The 22,148-nt window shown below is 45.7% G+C and overlaps 1 protein-coding gene across 1 annotated transcript; it reads right to left on the bottom strand.

Annotated features, from left to right (window-relative positions):
• Nucleotides 1–585: 585 nt before the first annotated feature.
• HACD3 (3-hydroxyacyl-CoA dehydratase 3) lies at nucleotides 586–19,978 on the bottom strand. The gene is made up of 11 exons (XM_083412240.1): nucleotides 19,689–19,978; nucleotides 17,294–17,336; nucleotides 15,355–15,428; nucleotides 11,621–11,785; nucleotides 9,135–9,186; nucleotides 7,573–7,683; nucleotides 6,211–6,338; nucleotides 5,324–5,436; nucleotides 3,444–3,550; nucleotides 2,744–2,875; nucleotides 586–2,112 (listed from the first exon to the last, which is right to left on the bottom strand). The coding sequence occupies exons 1-11, from the start codon at nucleotides 19,779–19,781 to the stop codon at nucleotides 2,036–2,038; spliced, it is 1,095 nt and encodes a 364-aa protein (XP_083268366.1). The 5' UTR covers nucleotides 19,782–19,978; the 3' UTR covers nucleotides 586–2,035.
• Nucleotides 19,979–22,148: the final 2,170 nt, after the last annotated feature.

The following is a 22,148-nucleotide window of genomic DNA, read 5'->3' as shown; positions in this document are numbered from 1 at the left end:
ACTCTAGTCATTAATTTCACATTTTCACAACGACTGAACTTTGGTATCGATGGTGAATTACAACAGCCAGAGCTCAGAATTCTGCTTCTATTAACTGGCAGGTTGGAGGGGATATGAGTAATATCGTATGCTGTTGAACTGACTGGAAGTGATGACCACAAAGAAGAGTGTGAACCCCCTTGTAGATCAGGGGCTTCAAGAGATACATTATGCAGGTGTAAAGCTGTAAGGGAAAGCATTTCAATAGTGGGAAGGAGCAGAAACACTCAAGCAGACCCTTCCCTGCTCTCTGGCCATGGGTGGGGCATGAGGGGAAAGGGGTGCTGAGCCAGAGACCCGTGTTGTAAATTATTCCAGTATCACTCCAAGAGCTACTCAGGTTCTGCTTTGCTGTCCTCTGTTCTGTCAGGGTCCTTATTTATGACTAACAGACATACCAATACGTATATGTAAGTAGGAGGCATAACCCATTCAAATGTTGACCATGGTAGAATATCTGCCATCGGCGTAACTTAAGCACTGTATTCACCCCGAATCCTGTTTAGTTTTTTAAAGAAAAAAGAAAACGGCAATGAATGAACAAAAGAAGTTTTTAAACCTTTATTATTAGAAATACACATTCTATTTGCCTTCCGAAAGACCAGCAAATACAGATTCATGACAAAAGTGCCTGCACCCTAGACTGTAATTTTAACAGATGGAACAGCAATGGAAAGGGCTAAGTAAGGTGCCCTGTGTGCTACGGTCGAAAGTCAGTGTCACTACTGGCAGATCAGGACTTGGGTCCCCCAAACCCCACCATTTACCCTCCTGGAGTAAATTAAGGTGAAACTGTCACCTCCAAATTGGCCCTGAGGAGGGTGCCTGTGCCCAGTCTGGTGGATAAATAGTGCTCCCCCCCCCCAATTCTAAAGGCAGGATGGTGCCTTTCCTAGACCCCTCAAAGACAAAGCACATCTAGAACCATGGAGCCACTCAAAAACCTTCTGCACCAGAAGCAGAATTGTGATATTGGGTGGTGAGCTGGAGGAGGTCCCATCAAGCCAACTCTAGAAGCAACAGGTGTCTTTCTGCAGAAGTTCTGAATCAACAGGATGTCCTTCCACATCAAGGGGTTTAGAATACAGACGTAAGAAAAGAATGAATCCAGGGATGGGGAAGCTGTGGTCCTCCAGGTGTCGGGACTTCCAATTCCCATTGGTTCCTGCCTGCATGTCCAACTCACAGAATTAGTTGGAGTTGCAGTCCAGCAACATTTGGAGCAGTGTTTGGGTCTCCAAATACTACAACTCCCTTCATCCCTGGCCAATGGTCCTGCTAGCGAGGGATGATGGAAGTTGTAGTCCAATGACAGCTGGGGACCCAAGTTCGGGAAACACTAATCCAGAGGGTGACAGGTGCCCCACTCCTGATGTGCATAGAAGGGCATGCCAGTAGCAATTCTGAGGGAGACTTACCTCACAGCTGGCCATCTCCACTGCAGGGAGAAGGAAAGAGAGGCAGGCCTCAATAAACCACCAGCACACCACTTTTGGCTAGAGGAAAGGGTGCTTAAGGTTACCACCCTGCTCAGGACTTTGGCTTGGGAGCCTCAGCAACAAGCAGTGACCATGCTCTGGGACCATTCCAAAGGTTTTGATACTGGGGAAACCCATAAAAATAAATAATTTTCTGCTTGGAGAAGCTCTTGCCTCCACCCGTGGACTTAGCCAGGCAAACGCTCCTCAGCTCCTGGATGGCAGGGAGTTGTGTTCCCACCGAGGGGGTCAGTTTTATTTGCAGGTAGCACAGGACACAAGGGCTACGACTATTGGCTCAGCCTTTCAGGTTGACCAAAGAGTCGCTGGACCTAACTGGGAGGTGGGGAATGTCACCTGGATCCATCTTTGTGTGGGAAGGGAGATGCATATTGGCTATAACTGTACAAAACTGGTTTTTTCAGATCAACAGGGTAAGTAAAACCGTTAGAAGAGAGCCCTAACCCTGCCTTCAAGGTAGATTAGAAGAAGAGAAAGAAACCATTCCAGGCTCCGGCCTAGTGCATTTTCCTCTTTTTAGGTCCAAGGTGTCTCTTCCGTTGCTTGTAGAGGTAGCGGAAATTCACAAACGGCCCTGGAGGAAGGAAAACGTCTTAACTCCCAAGGCCAGTAGTGCCGAGAGAGAGTACTGGTACTCAAGCTCCCCAAATTACCAGTCTAACATGCTGGTAGATGGCTTTAAATTGTAACGATTGAACTATTCAATGTCTCCTGCCTTAGGTGCCATTTGGAGAAAGGGCAGGATAGAGATTTAATAAATGAGTAACGTATCTCTGGAATAGTGGCCTCTCACCGTGCCCTTCTGGCCTTGCAAGGCCCCAGACTACCCCTCCCCCTTAAACAACTGCAGTAGGGGCTGTGTGCCAGTATTTATTCACTTGGTGTGGCTCTGTTCCTGCCTTAGCAAACAAAGATTGGAGAAGGGAGGGCAGGAAACGTCTGGACTTTGCCAGCAATTCTTTGGGGAGAAAAAGGAATGTAAAGCAAGGTGACAATTTATGACGACCCCTAACTCTGCAGAGCTTTGTGCAAAACCTTACCCTGGAAGGAGAGTTCCCTTCAGCAGGATACTATGATGATGATGATGATGATGATGATTACTACTACCACCACCACCACCAAGTTATCCAAGAACAATTCTAGTCCTCATGAAGTCCACCCCGATCCCACATTACCTTGTTTGCAGACTTTAATCTGAAACTCACCTAGAAACAAGAAGACAAGGTAGAACTGGAGAAGAAGGGAGAAGGGAATGGTGATGTTCAGCGGGTAGGGCAGCGTGAAGCTAAATCTCCCAGTGCTGCTGAAGACGGGAATAGCCTGAATGATGGAGACAGCTGGAAACAGAAGGAAATAGGGCTTGAGGTCAAGGCACCTTGCGGGGAAGAGCAAAGGGCTACAGTTTACATGCAGCTTCGTTCAGCCTCCTCTCCAGCAAAACATGAGAACATGTGAACAACAGGAGGAAGGGAGCTCAGAAAACCAGGCAAATGTACCGGAATCGAGGCTGGAAGAATTGCTTCCAATCTTCAGGCACCCAGGACTAGAGCAGCGCTGGAGAAAATGTTATCCCTCCAGATACTGATAGACTCCAACTGCCATAAGCCTCAACCAGCACAGCCAACGATCCAGGATGATGTAAGTTGGAGCCCATTCCTGGGATGGTGATGAAGATCAGATTTTCAGCACAGAGCTGGGGTGGGGGAACCTTTAACCTCCCAGATGTGGCTAAACTGCAACTCCCATCAGCCCCAGCAAGCAGTGCCAAGGGCCAGGGATGATGGGGCTTGTAGTTCAGTGACATCTGGAGGCCCACACTTGGCACAGGCTGAGTAGCGTTGGGTGGAAAGTTTGCGGTGCTACGTTATGGGTGTCGACACAGTCGTCTCTGTCTCTCCAGCATACCTTCTGCTAAGATCCCCAGAGGGTAGAGGGGCATCCAGATGCTGTATCGAATCCAAGTCAGGATCTTCCATTCTATATCGAGGCACGAGAGCATGTAGAACGGATACCTGGAAGGGAAGCCCTGCAAGTCAGTGGCTCATCAGGCTTAGCCACCCAATACCCCCCAGGAGGGAAAGGAAGGAGGAACCATGAACAACGGCAGTGAGCTGAAAAGATGTAGTACAGCCAGGGTAGCGTAGCGGTTATAGTGTCGGACTAGCACCTGGGAGACCAGGGTTCAAATCCCTACCCAGCCATGAAAGCTCACTGTGTGTCCTTGGGCCAGTCATCGTCTCTCAGCCTAACTTACATCCCAGACTCTGAAAAAATGAAGAGGAGAACCACGTCTGCTACTTTGAGCTCCATGGAAGAAATGTGGGATACAAATGCAACAATAAAAAGCTTCCTCAACCTGATGCCCTCATTAAAATAAAAAATACATTAAGAATTTGGATGGGACTTGTGGGGGAGCACCCAAAAAATATTGTGGCCTTTGATACTCTGTTCTGAGCACCTGCTTAAACTGTATTTAGACAAGCCCTACACAGAAGTGTAAAGTTGACATGTGTTTCAATAAGTAATTGTATTTTACAATGTAAACTTTTAACTGCTGATTTTCATATATTAGAATTGTAGAGTTGGAAAGGATCCCAAGGTGTCTAGTCCATCTAGTCCACCCCCCTGGAATGCAGGAATAATTGTTTATTTGTTTTATTTATTTATATATTTTTTAAATGTTATGTATACATTATATTTACTCAGAGGTTTTTATAATTAAAGCTGTATAGACAAATTCGGTCAAATTAACTAAATTTAATAATTAACCCGGCTTGAGCCAACTCTATCACCTCAATTTGCGGGATCTTGCACTTCTGCAAGCTCCACGCAATGTCTGCCTGCAAGGAGCCGTTCCTTGAGTGTTGCAGCACCTATGCTTTGGAACTCCCTCCCTATTGACACCAGGCAGGCACCTTCGCAGTACTCTTTTGGATGCCTGCTGCAAACTTTTATGATTCAGCAGGCCTACCTGGACACATGATTAAGTTAAAATGTTCTTAAAACTTGTTTTTAGGTGTCTTACTAGGCTTTTTAATTTTGGGGGTATGTTTTTATTTTATTTGTATTTTTGTTACCAAGGGCTCCTTTGCGAGGAAAGGTGGGGTGTAAATTTAACAATTTTTAAAAAGTAAATGAAAACAAACTGGGGTGTCAGATACAGCTCATGGGCCCTGGGCTAGTCACCCTGGGTCTACAACTGGCTGGTCTCCTGGGTTTCAGATGGCAGCATTTCCCAGCCTGACCTGGAGATGTCAAGGATTGAACCTGGAATCTTCTGCATGCAAAGCAGATACTCTACCTCTGAGCTACAGCCCTTCCCTCGATGCAGGGAGTGGAGGGAAGCAAATGAGGGGTTAAGCCAAGCTTCCTCAAACTCGGCCCTCCAGATGTTTTTGGCCTACAACTCCCATGATCCCTAGCTAGCAGGACCAGTGGTCAGGGATGATGGGAATTGTAGTCTGAAAACATCTGGAGGGCTGAGTTTGAGGTAGCCTGGGTTAAGCTGAGCAGGCCACAGCACAGACAGTGGCTTCCTTTCAGCTGAGATATAAATGAAAGGGTTAAGCCTGAGCTCAGCTGTGTTCTGTGTTGAGGAATGATTTGAATATGGAAGCGAGAGGCGGTATCGTGGGTGTGTGTCACAGAGGAAACCACAGAAGGGGAGGGTGCTCTTGAGGCATCTGGTTGGCCATTGTGAGAAATTGAACAGGATGCTGGACTGTATGGGCCATTGCCTGGCTGGACAGAGCAGCCTGGGACTGCAAAGCAAGATTCCCTGATACCTGAAGATCTCCACCATGCTCCAAATATAGAAGATGAAGAAGACGACAGCTTTGCTCTGCATTTCTTCCACACCGCCAAGGACAAGTAACAACACAAAGTTCCTCCCAAGGACCTGGGGCAGGAAGAGGGGAGAGAAAGACATAGAAGCGTTTGGAACAGAGAAATGGTATACACGTAGCAAACTCTCTGTCTGCATCTCTCTAAGCCAGAGGGCAGGAGGGAGCTAGTACTGTATTCAGCATGCTTCCAGATCATGAGAGCAATTGACCTCCATGTGATTTAGCTCCTCCTCCCATGAAAAGGAGAACAGAAATTAATGTGTGAAAGGCTCTGCCAGACTGCCAATTAAGGCTGCCCACATGAACACAGGCCCCAGACTGGAGACAGGCAGGATCAAACCAGGGTGGTGTAGTGGTCAGAGTGCCAGGCTAGGACCTAGGAGACCAGAGTTCTAATCCCCACTGAGCCATGAAGCTCACAGGGCAACTCTGGGCCAGTCACTCTTCTCAGGTGGACCTACCTCGCAGGGTTGCTGTGGGGATAAAACTGGGGAGGACCACATAGGCCACCTTGAGCTCCCCAGAGGAATGGTGAGGCTCAGTGTGGTGTAGAGTGCTGGACTAGGACCTGGGAGATAGGGTTCAAATCCCACACTTGGTCATGAAGCCCTCTGGGTGACCTTGGCTCTCCAGGAGACAGAAGCTAAGGTGAACAATTGAGGAGGGCTCTGCCACAGCCTCCCCATTCTGTTGGCACTCCAGCAGAGAAAGAGAGAGAGAAATAAAGGGCATTTGGAATAGATGGGAGCCAGGAGGCCCTGGCCAAGTTTGGAATATGGCCCCTGGAGTCACCAGAGAGGGGTTGCTGGCTCTCTAAGTGCAATTACCTGGAGGATGACAGGCATGAAAGGAGCCCGGACCAGACCAATCAGTGTGTTCACAATTTCAATGAAAGACAGCGTCTGGCAGAAGTACATCATGTCTGCCATCGTGTGGAAAGTATCAAAGAAAGAGTCTGCAAGAAAGAGGCAGACAAGAAGGTTACTCTTTGGAACTGCTAAAAAAAGAGAGAGAGATGCACCTTGGAAATTGAAAAATGACAGGATCCAAAGAACAGGGGAACTTTACGAGGGGAACTCTGGAGTCAGGCTTCTCAGAGAACGGTTTCTTCAGCCACTCAGTGTTTTCAAGTATGTTGGCTGGAGGCCTCTGCATAACAAACAACTAACATGTCTGATAACAACAACAACAACAAAATTTATGGCTGGCTTATATTGAGGCAAACCACTGAGTCCCATCTTGTCTATTCCAAACAACAGCAGCCCCCCAGGTCCTCCTTTCCAACCCCTTCCATTCAAGATAAGAGTTGTAGCGGTCCAGAGTTTGGGGGTGGTTGGGTGTTGAAGATCTATTACTATTTTTGCAGTGCCCTTGAGTTGCCCAATCAGCACGAAAGGGAAACTATGTAAACAACGAGAAGCCTTCTAATTGCAGCCAATCAGAGTGAAAGGAAGTGAGTCAGCCACTGAAGATTGGCTCCTAGGGTCACTCTGAAGAATGTGTAGGAAGATCCCACAACAAGAGTTGTTGTTCTGTATGCTTTAAAGCAAGAGTTTAAGAATGCTGCAAGTGACTTCCGCTTCAAAAGAACGTGCAAATTCCATACAACAGAATTTCAAGTACAGTGGTACCTCAGGTTACATACGCTTCAGGTTACAGACTCTGCTAACCCAGAAATAGTACCTTGGGTTAAGAACTTTGCTTCAGGATGAGAACAGAAATCGTGCTCCAGTGGTGCAGCGGCAGCGGAAGGCCCCATTAGCTAAAGTGGTGCTTCAGGTTAAGAACAGTTTCAGGTTAAGAACAGACCTCCAGAACGAATTAAGTACTTAACATGTGGTACCACTGTAAACACAACTTAAGTCACTCTGAAAGACGACACTGGAACACACCAAATCATTTGCCCATGTATGTGCACAGAAAACAGTAGATCTAGCCCAAAGGCAACACATGGAGATCTGCACTGACTGCTGCAATGCATCCCCATTTATTATTATTATTGCATAACTGCAAGATTATTGTATAATCTTAGAAGGGGGCATGGCTGTATCTATTGTGAAACGGCCCTGAACCTCTGCATGTGCCGCTCTACTGCTGCTCAAGGACCTTTTAAATGAGAGTAGCCAGGGATTGAACTTGGCAGCGGAGCACCAGCCGGCAGGGACAAGAGGGCGAAGAGGGTTACTTGCCTTTCCCCAGCATGAAGAGCCGAACGGTCATGTTCACGAAAATCCACGAGTAGCCCAGGAATTGCACAAGGTTGTACATGAAGAGGTAGCCTCTCTTCAGGTGCCGGAAAGCTGCAAGGCATTGCAGAAGAACAGGGGCTAAATGGCAGAAGTCAGTGGAATGCAAAATCCTGTCTTTGGTCGGAGGCACGACGACAAAGGCTTTCTTTTATATACATTCATTTTTCACACCACACATAAAACTAGGTAACCATGTTGCTTAAAAATATCAAATCGAATTCTTACAGTTCACACCAAAAAACCTTTCCACATATTACTGTGAGATCTCGGTGGGTTAGGAACACAATCTTCTTGACACACATAATCCAAAAACGGTTGCCACACATTAGAGAAAATATGGGGGTTAGAATTCCCTTTGGCACACGAATCTGGCATGCCAGCTTTTCAGCCAGGGCCATTGTCCATGCTCTGGAGCACCACGCTTCAACGTTGAAGCCCAAGGCAGTTCGCCATCATCGCATGACTATTTCCATATGTGTTGCTGCAAGGAGGAATGTTAGAAGGTCTTTATGAGCAGCTGCTGGAGCAGACATGTCCTTTATTCCAAGTAAATCAAGTTGAGGGGAAGGCTGCAGCTCCAGTTTGTATATTAAAGTCAACTCTTTAAATACCAGAACCCAAAATGGGGAAACAGATTTGAAAAACCACCACATATGTCTGTAGGATCCAGTCTCTCCATATCCCCTCCAACAGGTTGATGTTGCCCCTGGTATCATGTGGGATATTCACAAGGGGGAAAGGTGCCACCTATGTAAGGGTTTCAAAAACTATTCCCTTAATTTGGCCAAAACTGTTTTAAAATGTGTTTTCCCCGCAAAGCAGGTTTCATTACTTGAAAGTCCGTTTCCCAGGGAATTTTTGTGGCCATAAGATGGCCAGATTCTACCTCCATTAATATTTTGTGTGTAGTTGATACTACACCAGGAACATGTAGCAGGGACATTGACCATAAGTTTATAGAATAATAGAATTGTAGAGTTGGAAGGGACCACGAGGGCAATCTAGTCCAGCCCTTTGCAATGCAGGAATCTTTTGCCCAATGAAATTAAGAGTCTCATGCTCTACAGACTGAGCTATCCCAGCACTTTTCATGTTTAATTGTTTAGTTGTTCTAAAGCGGCCAACACTTGGTCTGACTGAATGGCTAGTACATGGTTTTAGCAGAAAGAAAAGCAACCAATTAAAATTAAACTGTGACCATGTTGCATTTTGAATCTTAGCCAAAATCTGTTCTTCATGTAGGGAGAAGACATTTACACAAAAATCCCTAAGTCTATATAGACCTGCTTGTTCTCAATCTTCCCAGTCCATCGTATCTCCAGCTTCACAAAATATGGGGTGGAATCTAAACAGGGAGATTGGAGGAGCGGTAAAGAAATCTTGCTGGTGCAGAAAGGTTTGCCAGACAAAAGATACTGTAGTACGACTCATGCAACACATTGGTGACTAATATACACACAATAATTAACAAAATGATTATACAAAAGATGCTGGCTACTTACGGTCTTTGGGGATGCGGTTCTCTATGCTGATTTTGTTAACCCTTTCTTCCTCCTAAAAAATGGGCAAGTGTTAGTGCCATTGGGGGGGACGCGGGTGGCACTATGGGTTAAACCACAGAGCCTAGGGCTTGCTGATCAGAAGGTTGGCGGTTCGAATCCCCTTGACGGGGTGAGCTCCCATTGCTCGGTCCCTGCTCCTGCCAACCTAGCAGTTCGAAAGCATGTCAAAGTGCAAGTAGATATATAGGTACTGCTCTGGCGGGAAGGTAAACGGCATTTCTGTGTGCTGCTCTGGTTCGCCAGAAGCAGCTTAGTCATGCTGGCCACATGACCCGGAAGCTGTATGCCGGCTCCCTTGGCCAATAAAGCGAGATGAGCGCCGCAACCCCAGAGTCGGTCACGACTGGACCTAATGGTCAGGGGTCCCTTTACCCTTTACCGAAGTGCCATTGGGAAGCCGCCTGCTGTCTTTTGGGACAGACCTTTGCCAAAAAACAAAACAGAAAAACCAACTCAACAACATCCAACGTGAGCTGATGTTGAGCCAGCGCGTTCTTGGGCGATGGTGTCTGTTGGACAATTCAGATGGCCTCCAGTTTCAGCTCTTTTTTTCCCCTCCAGCCCCCAACTTGCCTGGGGCATTCTCTTTCATTTTTGCTTTCATTTAAAATTGCCTCTCTTCCTCCTTTTCAAAAGTCCCTGCTAAGTATTGCCTTCCCTTTGCAGTTGCTACTTAATCACCTCGCAGTCCTGTCTGCCTTTAACAAAATCTGCCTTTGCAAAAAACAACACTACTTAGCATTTAAAATAGCACCGTTCAAAGTGCTTCGTACACTCACGGTAACGTTTAGACAACTTATTCTACCACTTCATTCAATGGCCTCTTAGGCAGAATACAATAAACTCAATCCAATGAAAATAAAAATGACTTCGAATGAACTATTACATCAGAATTAATCAGTTAAAATGCCTGCTGGAATTTTTTTTTTTTAAATAAAAGGGTTTTCAGTAGGCAGAAGTTCAACAGGGAGGGAGCCTGTCTGGCCTCAGCTGGAAGGGAGTTCCATAGAACTAGCCCGACAATATTGGATGCACAGCTCCTGGTGGGCATTCTAGCCATGGGGTGCCAACAGTTATTATATTGTTATATTATTTATTCTATTTATATACCACCCTCTACCAAAAGATTTAAATGCAGCGTACAACATTAAAAGCACATTACAGAACATCACTGATAAAAACATAATTAAAAACAGAATAAAAAGCATACTGACAGACAGCCTAATAATAAAACAATCATTCCACTCCCCCATACTTTTACAGGCCACAGAATATTTAACAGCCATAGGTCTGGTTAAAGAGGAATATTTTTGCCTGGCACCTAAAAGACATGTAATGGCGGCGCCAGGCGAGCCTCTCTGGGGAGAGCATTCCACAATCGGGGAGCTACCACAGAAAAGGCCCCGTTCTCTTATTGCCACATTTCTGGGATAGGGGACATAGAGAAGGGCCTCAGATGACAAGTGCAGGGTCCAGGTCAGTTTGTATGGGGAGAGGCAATCCTTAAGGTCTTGAGGTCCTGAGCCATGTTAGGCTTCATAGGTCGACACCATAGTGACTCCCCCAAAGACTTCAGTAGTTGGACAGAGATGTATGGTATAGTAGAGCCTTGAACCTGGCCTAGGAGAGCATAGGCAGCCAGTGCAAATACAGTGGTACCTGGAGCTGGCAATACAGTGGTACCTTGGTTCTCAAGTGCCGAAAACCCGGAAGTAAGTGTTCTAGTTTTCAAACGTTTTTCAGAAGCTGAATGTCCAATGCGGTTGTTGGCTATTGTTTCTGGGATGCCTGCACCAATCAGAAGCTGCATCTTGGTTTTTGAACCTTTCGGAAGTCAAACGGACTTCCAGAATGGATTAACTTTGGCGCTTTTGTTTTTGCTATTTATTTTGTGTTTCTGTTTTTGAGGCTTTTCCAGTTAATTTGTTTTTGTGACTGTGTGGACCCAGTTCAGCTACTGGTTGATTGATTGGTTGATTGATTGATTGATTGTGTGACTGCGGAAATGGATAAAAGCCCCTCATCCAAACAATGACTATCATCAGTGCAGTTAAGATTTATTATTTTTTTATTTTTATCATCTACAATACTGTCTTATTTATTTTATAGTACAGTACATTGATTATTGCTTTCACTTTATGGATCAATGGTCTCGTTAAATAGTAAAATTCATGTTAAATTTCTGTTTTGGGGGTAGTTTTTAAAAGTCTGGAACGGCTTAATTATTTTTGCATTACTTTCTATGGGAAAGTGTGCCTTGGTTTTGGAACACTTTGGTTTTGGAAGAGACTTCCGGAACGGATTAAGTTTGAGAACCAAGGTACCGCTGTAGTCTGTTTCCATCATCAGCCAAGCAGACACGCCCACGTGTCCTCATTGAGAAAGGATGGGACAGAGCACATTGCGGATCAATGGCTGGGCCTTACTTTGGCTTTCAGCTCCATCTCAGCATCCGACTCATCCAACCAACGATCAAAGTCCGGAGCAAGGAACAGCGGCCGCTTCTCCTGCCTGGTCAGCCGTTCCCACCACTGGCTCTCCTTCTTCGTTACGGTGATGTTCAGCTGCCTCTGTGTCATTTTATAGGCTGGCTGAAAGAAGACAACCACAGAGCACCGGTACTGAATCACACAGAACTTTGGAGTTGGAAAGGAGCCCCCAAGGCTCAACTAGTCCAACCCCTGCAATGCAGGAATCACAGCTAAAGAGGCCCCGACAGACAGAACCCCCAACCTCTGCTTGAAGACCTCCGACGGAGGAGAGTCCGCCGCCTTCCAAGGGAGACCGTTCCATTATCAAACAGCTCTGATCGGAAGCTTGTTTTAAGCTGTGGGCTGGAAATAACTTCACCAAAAATCACACACACCCACAAGCACAGTTGTGGATAACATGCAGTGCTACTCAACACAGGCTATCCTGGCCTTGCAACGGCATCCACACCAAGCTACCAATTTGCAAGTTTCAAAACTGAATGCTCAGATTTGTGACCCAAGCCGTTACTGCACAGGTGAGGAAACTCCGCCTGCAGGCCAGTCTTGGCCCAACAGGATTCTTTTCACCTGACATCATGATGCAGGTAAGGACAAGCCTTCAAAGGTACGATCAAGAGCTGGAGGGCACTGGTGGGTGCTGGGTGCAGCGGCGGAGCATATGCCCACGCTGTGCAGGGTGGGTGCACTCCCGAGGGGAGCGTGGCACGGAGGGTGCCCTCCCAGGAGCAGGATAGATAGCCGCTCAGGTGTTCGGAGAGGTGTGTGCACCCTGCAGCCGGGGGCCGAGCAAGCCGCCTATGGCGTACATTCGGTGTGCTGCCCGCCCGCGACTCCCAAGCCTCCCCCAAGCTGTCAAAACGAAGGGGGAAGGGGGGGAATGTTGCCGGCAAAGTGGCACAGCTCCCCCCTTACCCCAACGGCTCGGGGTAGGCTTGGAAGTCACAGGTGGGCAGTGCGCCAAATGTCACCCCCTTCAGTGAGGGCACCAGGGGCTCTCCTCCCCCACCGCACCCCTTCCTACGCCCCTGGCTGGGTGTGCACCTTACTCCTGGAGGAGAAAGCAGTTTCCACTGCTGAAATGGAGGGCGCTCAAATATCCATTTTAGCAGCGGTTTAAAGAGACCCTGAGCCTCAAAACGGCCCCACGATGACTGTTGCAAGTAGCATGTTCAGTGAATATTTTGCCATTCAGTGGCAAAAAACACCAAGGGCACTGTGATCTTGAATGAACTTTCAGTGGGGTGTAGCCCTACTCCTAGGCATAAGGGGTAATACTAATGCCATTGCTGTAAGATACGTTTTGGCATAAGTAACGACTTTGCAAAATACCCACAAAATTAATGACTATTGTGCACTCCTTGTTTGTTGATTTGGCACAGAATGTACCATATTTCACACCAGAAGCAGCAAGGCTCTCTTCCTCTTAGGCCATCAGGATACTTCAGGCAGGTGCCTGTCAGTCTGACAGCCAAAACCATTCTTTATCAGACTACTGAACAAGGCTACACAGTCAAGAATTATGGAATCATTTCTGTGCAGATTTCTGTAGCACTTTGACATGTGACTACGACTGGAAAGCCATCCCTTCTCTTGCTTCACAGTAATTTGGTGCTATCCAGGATTAGTCAAAACAAACCCATTTTTCAATGGCTCTACTTTGAGCATGACTAATTTCAGATTTTCCCCACTGTCTTTCATAACTTGTTTGGGTTATTTTGTACAACCAGTTCTGTGTAATGCTGCTATCTGTGTGCTCTTCTGGGGTGAATTTCTTATCTCTTACTTGTCAGGGTTTGGAACTCTATAGTTGTGACTGAACTTTTGGCATAGAAATCACAATTGCTCCAGCTTCTAAGGGGGCTTTGACATTTCTGTTCCTTTGAAGGCAGGAGGATTGCAGAAATTAAGATCCAGGCAGGCAGTTTCCCCCATCCAAGCGGTTAGGTGAGCATTGCAGGAAACGTGAGCCAGGTATCTGATACTTAAGTGGCTCCAAGGAACTCTCTAGGATAAGCAGAAGCAGGTAGCTCTAGGATGCTGGCATGTAGGCAGAGCAGGTTCTTGCCCGAGGCAGGAAGCATTAGCCAACTTCATTGGCTAATACCACAACACACAGGATTCTGGCTTATCACACAAACAGTGCTGACTGGAATTTCAGAGTTGTAAAAACCACTGAGCAATCTCACATGCTGATTGTATCTACATAGCTGCATGGCCACACCATCATTCTCTGAAACAGCAAACTCAAGATGGGAATCACTGAGAAACAAGAGAGGTATTGCAGTGAAGTTGGGAAATCTTAGTATGTTAAACTTAGTATGTTCATGTAGGTGTGAGAGATCTGGTCTCTTTAATTGTAAAACTCCCTGTCTTCAGAAGTGTAGATCAAATTGCCTCCTGACTCTAGGTGGGATGCTATGTTATCTGGTTTACAGATCCTGGCACAGCTGGGGAGAGCCTTTTGATCTCAAGGTCTCTGAGAATAAACAAAGTTCAGCTGTGTGGGTCTTCTGACAATCAGGAGTTATTGTCTCATCATACAGCCATTGGCAAATTGGTAATTAACCCAAAGAAATGATTGGTTCCTAAACCTGTATTCCAAGAGGGGTTCTCAAGGATAAAGGTTTGGGGAATTCAGATGCAAATTGCAGACTACCTTGCCCTGGTGTTCGCCTGAGGGTGTTTGACCAGAAGAACAGACTTTGTGACTTCTTACTATGCTTTGAGCTACTGATTACTTGTGAGTATGTTTTAGTTACTGATATTATGTTGTTATTTTTCTTGTTTGTAACCTTTTAAGAAATGTGCAAGCTTTTACTCTTTGAGTAGCTTTTTCAATAAATTTGGGAAAGGACTTTTGTCTTTCGGTATTCTGTGCCTTTTGCCCGGAGAAGCTGAACTGGTGCTTGACCACTTACTACACACTACCTGTTGGATTTCTGTCTGCGTCACGGTAAAGTGACACAGAGTTGGGCAACCCGGTAAATATTGAAGTGGGGTTCTGCTCCTCCTTGGACCCCATTTGAGGGTTGACCCAGGAGAGGAGGTGGTGGCAGCTTACGATTTGTTTTGTGACTTGAAACACCTCGCATAACTACCCCTCTCCCTGCCAGGTCCTGCCGGCCTTTGGAGGACTGGTCAAGGGGGGGTGTGGATAGTTGCGCGATTGCTACAGATATAAGCACTGCTTTTTAAGTTAAAAAATGAGGTGTCAGTCCTCATATCCTGATAAAAGTGCTGTTGGTCCAGCTCAAAATGGCTACAATGAGCAGCAAAAAGAAGTAGTGAGAGCCTCTGTTGTGTAATGGTTACAGTGATGGACTAGGACCTGGGAGACCAGGGTTCAAATCCCTGCTCAGTCACTGTCTCTCTGCCTAATCTGCCTCGCAGGGTTGCTGTGGGGATAAAATAGAAAGCCTGAGCTCCTTGGGGGGGGAAAGGTGGGGTGTAAATGTAAGGGGGTGGGGAGAATAAAAATAATATTCTGTACCGGTGAGTACCGTCACAGAGGAAGTTATGAGTATAAGCGTACTCAGGGGAACTCTGAAGGATGCAGAGGTATAGGCAGAAAACCACCCATGAGAGACAAAACTCCAAAGCACCGTCCACCTGTTGGTCAGAGCACTGGCCTTGTAATTCAGCTGAAGGAAAACACCAGAAGCCGTTACCTTTGGGTCCACTGGTGCCAGGAACTCAATTTGAAATTCATACACGTTGTCTCCCTTGGCTCCATGGCCTTGAGCTAGGAAGAAAAACAAGCAGAAGTAAGAAATCTACTTGAGAATTGCAGGAAGTGGTACAACTCTGCAACTGAATGACAGCTCCGTTTCTCAGAAGGCTTTCCAGGTTAATTGTCCGTCCGTGGTTCCTGCATTTCTTTTTTTTTAAAAAAGGACACCCAGCACAGAGGCAAGGTTAGAAATAGGAAAAGATAAATCAGAAACAGCAGGACTTGGCCCTCCGCAGGGCGTAGTGATGCATCCAGGCACAACCCGCCACGTATCAAGTTTGGTGACAAGGAACTGCTAAAATTGACAAGAGTTCACTTCTGTCCTCATCATGGCTAGCACCCTCATTGACATCTTTCAGCATCAGGTAAAGGCTGCCCAAGCATCTTGTCTTTGTTATGGGGGTCATTTTGGTTTTGTTTTAATTGCCTAATATAGTTATGTTTATGTTTTTAAATTTGCTGTAAGTCACTTCGAGACCTTTGGGTAACAAGCAGCTAAAAAGTCCAATAAATATCAACAACAACAACTACAACTACAACTACTACAACTACTACTAATGCTGCATTTTAATGTGGTAAGTGTGCCCCCCCCACAGGCCATATTCTGGAAGCTGCAGTTAGTTAAGGGTTCTGAGAATGAGTAAAGGGGTAAAGGGGCCCCTGACCATTGGGTCCAGTCACAGACTACTCTGGGGTTGCGGCACTTATCTCGCTTTATTGGCCAAGGGAGCCGGCGTACAACTTCTGGGTCATGTGGCCAGCATGACAAAGCCGCTTCTGAGCAGCACACGGAAACGCTGTTTACCTTCCCGCCGGAGCGGTACCTTTTTATCTACTTGCACTTTGATGTGCTTTCAAACTGCTAGGTTGGCAGGAACAGGGACCGAGCAACGGGAGCTCACCCCGTTGCTGGGATTTGAACCGCCGACCTTCTGATCAGCAAGTCCTAGGCTCTGTGTTTTAACCCACAGCGCCACCCGTGTCCCCTGAGAATGAGTAGGAGGCCCCTTTCCCCCTCACAGAGCGATAATTCCCAGAATGGTTTAACAATCAATTCCTCTTCACAGGAAATTCTGGAATTGTAGTTCTGTGAGGGAAACAAGGGAATCTCTACGCAACGCTCAGCACCCTTAACAAACTACTGCTTCCAGGATTCTTGGGGAGCAGCCATTAGTGTTTAAAGTGGTATCATAGTACTTTAAATGTATGGTGTGTAAGTGGACACACACACCCCCTCTATGTAATAATGAGCTAATCTCATTCAAAGACAGGATTTGGGTTGGGGGGGTTTGGTTTTTTTTAAGTAATGCAATGCATTGCTCTTACAAGTCTTTAGACGTAAGGCAAATCCATGATGAGGACACAGAAGATCAAAATAAAAAACAAACATTTGCATTGTATCCACTTATCTTTCAAATTTGAATGTCAGTTCCTTATGCAACAGTAAACAAGATGTTTTGAAAGAGAGAGACCATTATTAGCAGGGCTTACAATCAACTCAATAGATCGGGGAAATTTCACTGCTATATTCAAATAGGTTGAATTTTGTTTGAAATTACGGCACAGGAGGGGAAAGATGGAGCGTAACCCTCCAAAGTCATGTTAATTTTACAGATACAGTAGTCAAGAGCTCAGTTGTTTTAATCCTCGTGACCAAAAAAATAACGCTTTTAAAATGCAAACACGGCTTCTCCTTCCCCACCCCCCAAAGCAAAAATTTAACAAAAGTCAGGATGAAATAGTGATTTAAAAAAAGGATATCCCATATTATTTATCAATACTAAATTGCCATCTACTGCGTAAAATCTTGCCACAGTAAGATCCCAAAGCCATTTTCTTCCAGAAAGAATCATGAAAACATAACAAAACTGACCTACCTTTGAAATGGAGCACATTGTCTGTAATTGTGATGTCAGGATCCTGCAGAGAAAGAGGCAAAAGAAAAAGAGCCGTATTGGATCTGAGAAAAGGTTTTCATTAGCCCATTTGCTTGTATTTAAATTACCCAAGGGGCCTTCAACAACCTTTTGTATCTTATTGCACCCCACATTTGTAGCTCTTGCCTGTGAAGCGGTTTCATAAATCTACAAATATATTTTTAAAACCCATTCACAGAATTGTTGGAGGAGAGGGGGTGTTATTAGTTTGTGGTGGTTTTGTTCCTGGTTTTATCATGTATTTTGTGCTGTTATTTTGTATTTGCAGATGAAGGGTGGTATTATTATTATTATTATTATTAATAATAATAATAATAATAGGAGAAGCAGACTATCAGAGACAGGGATTTGCAGAGGATGGAAGAACTTGCATAATGGTAATTTTTTTCATGTTTTTATCCCAGCAGATTCTAAGCTGCTGTTCATCACGGCTTGGAGTGGAAAAGCACATACTTTTATTCAAATCCCCACTCAGCCATGAAGCTTGTGAGCATAGCTGTCAACTTTTTCCTTTTTTAAAAAGGGAAATTCCCTTATTCCAAATAGGATTCCTCGCAAGAAAAGGGAAAAGTTGACAGCTATGCTTGTGGGGTGACTTTGGGCCAGTAACTTGCTCTCAGAATACCCTACCCTACAGGGTTGTCGTGATGATAAAACGCAGAGGAAGGAGAACAATGTATACTACCCTGAGTTCCTTGGCGGAAATTTAAAAATTTACATATAAATGTAATAATTATAATAAAACTTTTTTAAAAAAAACCATGGTCAGGCGCTTAGGGCAAAAGCCTTGATAGAATGGTCCCTACAAAATAATAAGGCCTGCAGAAGCCTAATGTGAGACATATAGGGACGGGGGCCCTACAGAAAGGGGTCACCAAAGCTGCAATGTGTTGCAGGTGGGTTGGGGGGAATAAAGCATAGCTACTTCTCCCCTATTCCACAAAAAGGAGCAGCAGGAACTCCACGAGGAGGGTGAAAAGGACATAATGCTGTCACCAACCCCCCAAACCTCACTATCTCCACAATGAGGACCCCAGCCAGCGCAGCATCTGCCTGAGCTGGCTTAACATTGTGTATTTTATGTGTATTTTAACAAACTGAAAAGTGTGAAAGAATATGAGTCACGGGGGGCATGGAAAGTGTATGTATGGACTTGTGCTTAGCGTATGTTTTTCATTAATATTTTTAACATTGATTTATAGATTATAAATGCCGTACTGAATCACGGATCATGTACAGTAAAAAAGAGTTTTTGCTGCAACCATGATGTTTAGCTTTGTTTTTCTGCTGCTGTATTGTTAAGAGTGTTTTACAGATTGTAATTATTTTGTTGATTTATTTGTTTTAAATTTGTGCTGTATTTGGGATGTTCTCTTTCGTTTTATGTTATTTTTTTGTCAGACGCTTTGAGATGCATTTGAATGATTTTACAAACATAAATTAATTACAACACCCAATACATATTCATAAAATGAGATTTCTCTGAATGGAAAGCGGCATCGAAATGCAATAAATCAAATCAAATCAAAAGTTTTTAGCAATACCCTTATAGCGCTGGAGACCAGTGCAGGATTTATGGAGAAAACTTTCCTGCAGGTTGTAAAAGGGAAAAGTGTGCCAAGGTGTGCAAAATCCTGAGAACTGTAGTCTTTAGTTCCTTGCAGAACTACAGCTCCCAGCACCCTGGGGGGAAAACTACAATTCCCAGGATTATCTGCAGGGAAGAGGAATGTGTGTTAACTGTGTGCTATGTCAAATGTAGGTGTGTGAAATGTAGGTGGTATGCACACATGCGCACAGGGAACCAACCAGATCGAAGAGATAATAACCTGCTTTCTCCCTTCACCTTTGCACACCCACTTGCTCCTGTGGATCCCGCCAGGCAAAACCGGCACGCACACCATGTTGCTAAAGAACGATGATTGCATTATTAACTTGCATGGCCCTGGAGCCTCCTCTGCAAACAGCCTGAGGCCTGCCCATGATGATGCCCAATAAAGCACCCCCAAAACGCCCTTGGGCCAAGTGGGGATCGGTGGCGATCAAGGAGCACGAATGCACCTGCGGGCGTAGCTGTCGCTCTAAGGATTTTTTTTTGGGGGGGGGTGCTTTATTGGGCATCAATAAAGCACCCGCGGCCCCCCGGTAAGTGGGGTATCTATAGGGCACCCGGGAGGGTGGGGAGAAGAGAGGCTACCCCAAAATCCCTTGGGCAGGAGTGGGGGAGGGGGGAAAGGCCGCAGGAGAGACTGCGTGTTGGGGGGGGACGACCGACACCTACCTAACCCCCACCCCCATCCCCTCGGCTCCGCTGCCCACCGGGCCAGGCGCTCACCTGGACGTCGCTGAGCTCCACGCGCAGATAGAGCTGGTGGTGCCGCTGCGCCCAGTGCACCTGCGGGGTCAGGCTGGCGTCGGCGCTCGGCATCCTCTTCCTCGCGTCTTGTGCGGGAAGCGCCGGGAGGAGAAGGCAGAGAAGCGAGCGAAGGGGCGGCGCCAATAGTGCCCGCGCGGATCGGGAGCGCGCGGCCACGTGCGCGCGAGCCCGCCCCCTTCCCCGTCACGCTTCTCGGGGGGCGCGCGAGCCTAACAGACTCCGCCTCGCGCAGCAGCTTCCTTGGGGGGGCGGGGAGGAAACCGGGCCCGCCCCGCGCATGCAACGGACGCGACTCCCCGCAAGGAGAAAGCTAGCAAACCAGGCAAGAAGCGCCTGGCTCTGGGGAAGAATGAAAACAGCAGGGTTACGATACACAGTTTGCCGGGGAGGCCTTGGCGGTTTCACCGGCCCCCCACGCCAAATATCCAATGGAGCTCAAGTTCTGTATGCTAGTTTTCTCCTTGCAGAGAGTTGAGAGAGTTTACCAAGTCGCAACCCATTCCGCTGCTCGATTAGGGTTCCTGCCGTTGCGTATGTAAAATTATCCTCCCCTGGAGGATAGGACCTGGACCTAAACCATCCGGAGTCTTCTAAAACGGGCGCATACACTGCATTGGATCCTCCTGAACTGGCTTTTTATGATAATAAAAATAATAAACTTCAATTTAAAAATGATACAGTATGAGATCTTCACTTGCAGTCCCATAAATTACTTAATGTGTTAACACGAATAGAAGTTATAAATATTGCAGCTGTTGTATAAGGGATTACTATCATGATGGGAATGTAAATGAAATCAATTTTGGAATGCAGGAACAAAGTAAATCATCAAACCATCAATTCTAGCACAGGGGGGGGGGGCACCTAAATCTTATAATTTGGTATTTGAATGATTTGTATTAGGAATTGTATTATAATTTGGCATTGTTATAATGAGGCTATTATTGTAATTGAAAACTAATAAAAATTATTTAAAAAGCAATTTAAAATTCAGGATTAGGAACAGTTAAAACATATTACATTCACAAGAATACTGTGGTTCCTGAAAGAATGAAGCACCATTCAAAAGAAATATTCCAGAACGTTTCCTATGTGTGGTGGATAGAAGAGCCTTTTACCAACTGCTGCTGGTTCAACAGAAACTGCCATTCCTGGACTGAGAGACCCTTCCCACAGTAGTTCATGCTTTGGCTACTTCAAGACTAGATTACTGCAATGCGCTCTATGTGGGGCTTCCCTTGCATTTGATCTGGAAACTGCAGTTCGCACAGAATGCTGCAGCCTGATTGCTGACAGGAGAGAGGCCTTGTCGGCATAGGAAACATATGCTCAGAGTCCTGCACTGATTTGCTACTGGGCCAAGTTCAAGGTATTAGTCTTACAGGTGGCACATAATACCTGTTCTGCAGTTGAAAGAACTCCATCTCTTTCTGTGGCAGCATCTGCACTTTGGAACTCTCTGCCTCTTGACAGCAGGCAGGCCCCTTTGATGTACTTTTTCTCTGCACCTGCTAAAAACATTTTTGTTTAGGCAAGCCTGTGCGGAAGTTTAGAAAGTTTTAATCTGTTGGTTATTTTAACTTATCAAAAGCATCATATAGTTTAAGAGCACAATTCAAAGGGTTGGTGCTGACCTTTAAAACCCTAAACGGCCTCACCCCTGTATACCTGCAAGAGCATCTCCATTCCCATTGCGGTTCCCTGTGATACACGAAGCTACAGGGAACCATCCAGAGGGCCTTCTTGGTAGTGGCTCCTGCCCTGTGGAACGCACTCCCATCTATGTAACACAAATAAACAACTATTTGACTTTTAGAAGACATCTGAAGGCAACCCTTCGGGGAAGCTTTTAATGGTTGATGTTTTAATATTTTTGTTGGAAGCTGTCCAGAGTGGCTGCGGCAACCCAGTCAGATGGGTGGCATATAAAACAACAACAATTCCTTATGGATAATTTTATTTCTTTTTTGTAAACGGCTTTGAGGTGATCAGCTCAGCTCAGAAGAATCTTTTCTTTGCACCAGCCACTAGCCATAGCAATAAAATAAAATGTACTGAAGATAAGAGGTAAAAACTTAACTATACAAAATACATTTTGGAGGTTTGCATTAATAATAAAATAATAGATCTTATACTAAATGTCCCCTCTAAAATCCTTGCGGTTTTTGCTGTCACCGGGCCTTTGAGTGTGAGTGAGTGTGTGTGTGTGTGTGTGTGTGTGTTTGCGTTTGCAATCAAGCGGTGTATAAATTTTATGATTGAAATAAGGTAACATGTGCGCCCTGTATGCAAAATGCAAAAAAAAAAAAAAAAGCAGATAAAAGGAGTTTTATACTGCTCTTCAGCTAACGGTGTGGAGGTGCACAGAAATAAGAAATTAAAAAAAAACCCTCTCTGCTGCCGCTTGGCTCTGGGTCT

Source organism: Podarcis tiliguerta (assembly GCF_965153285.1).
Source record: "Podarcis tiliguerta genome assembly, chromosome: 14".
Classification (NCBI taxonomy): domain Eukaryota; kingdom Metazoa; phylum Chordata; class Lepidosauria; order Squamata; family Lacertidae; genus Podarcis; species Podarcis tiliguerta.
This window is presented reverse-complemented; position numbering and strand designations above follow the sequence as displayed.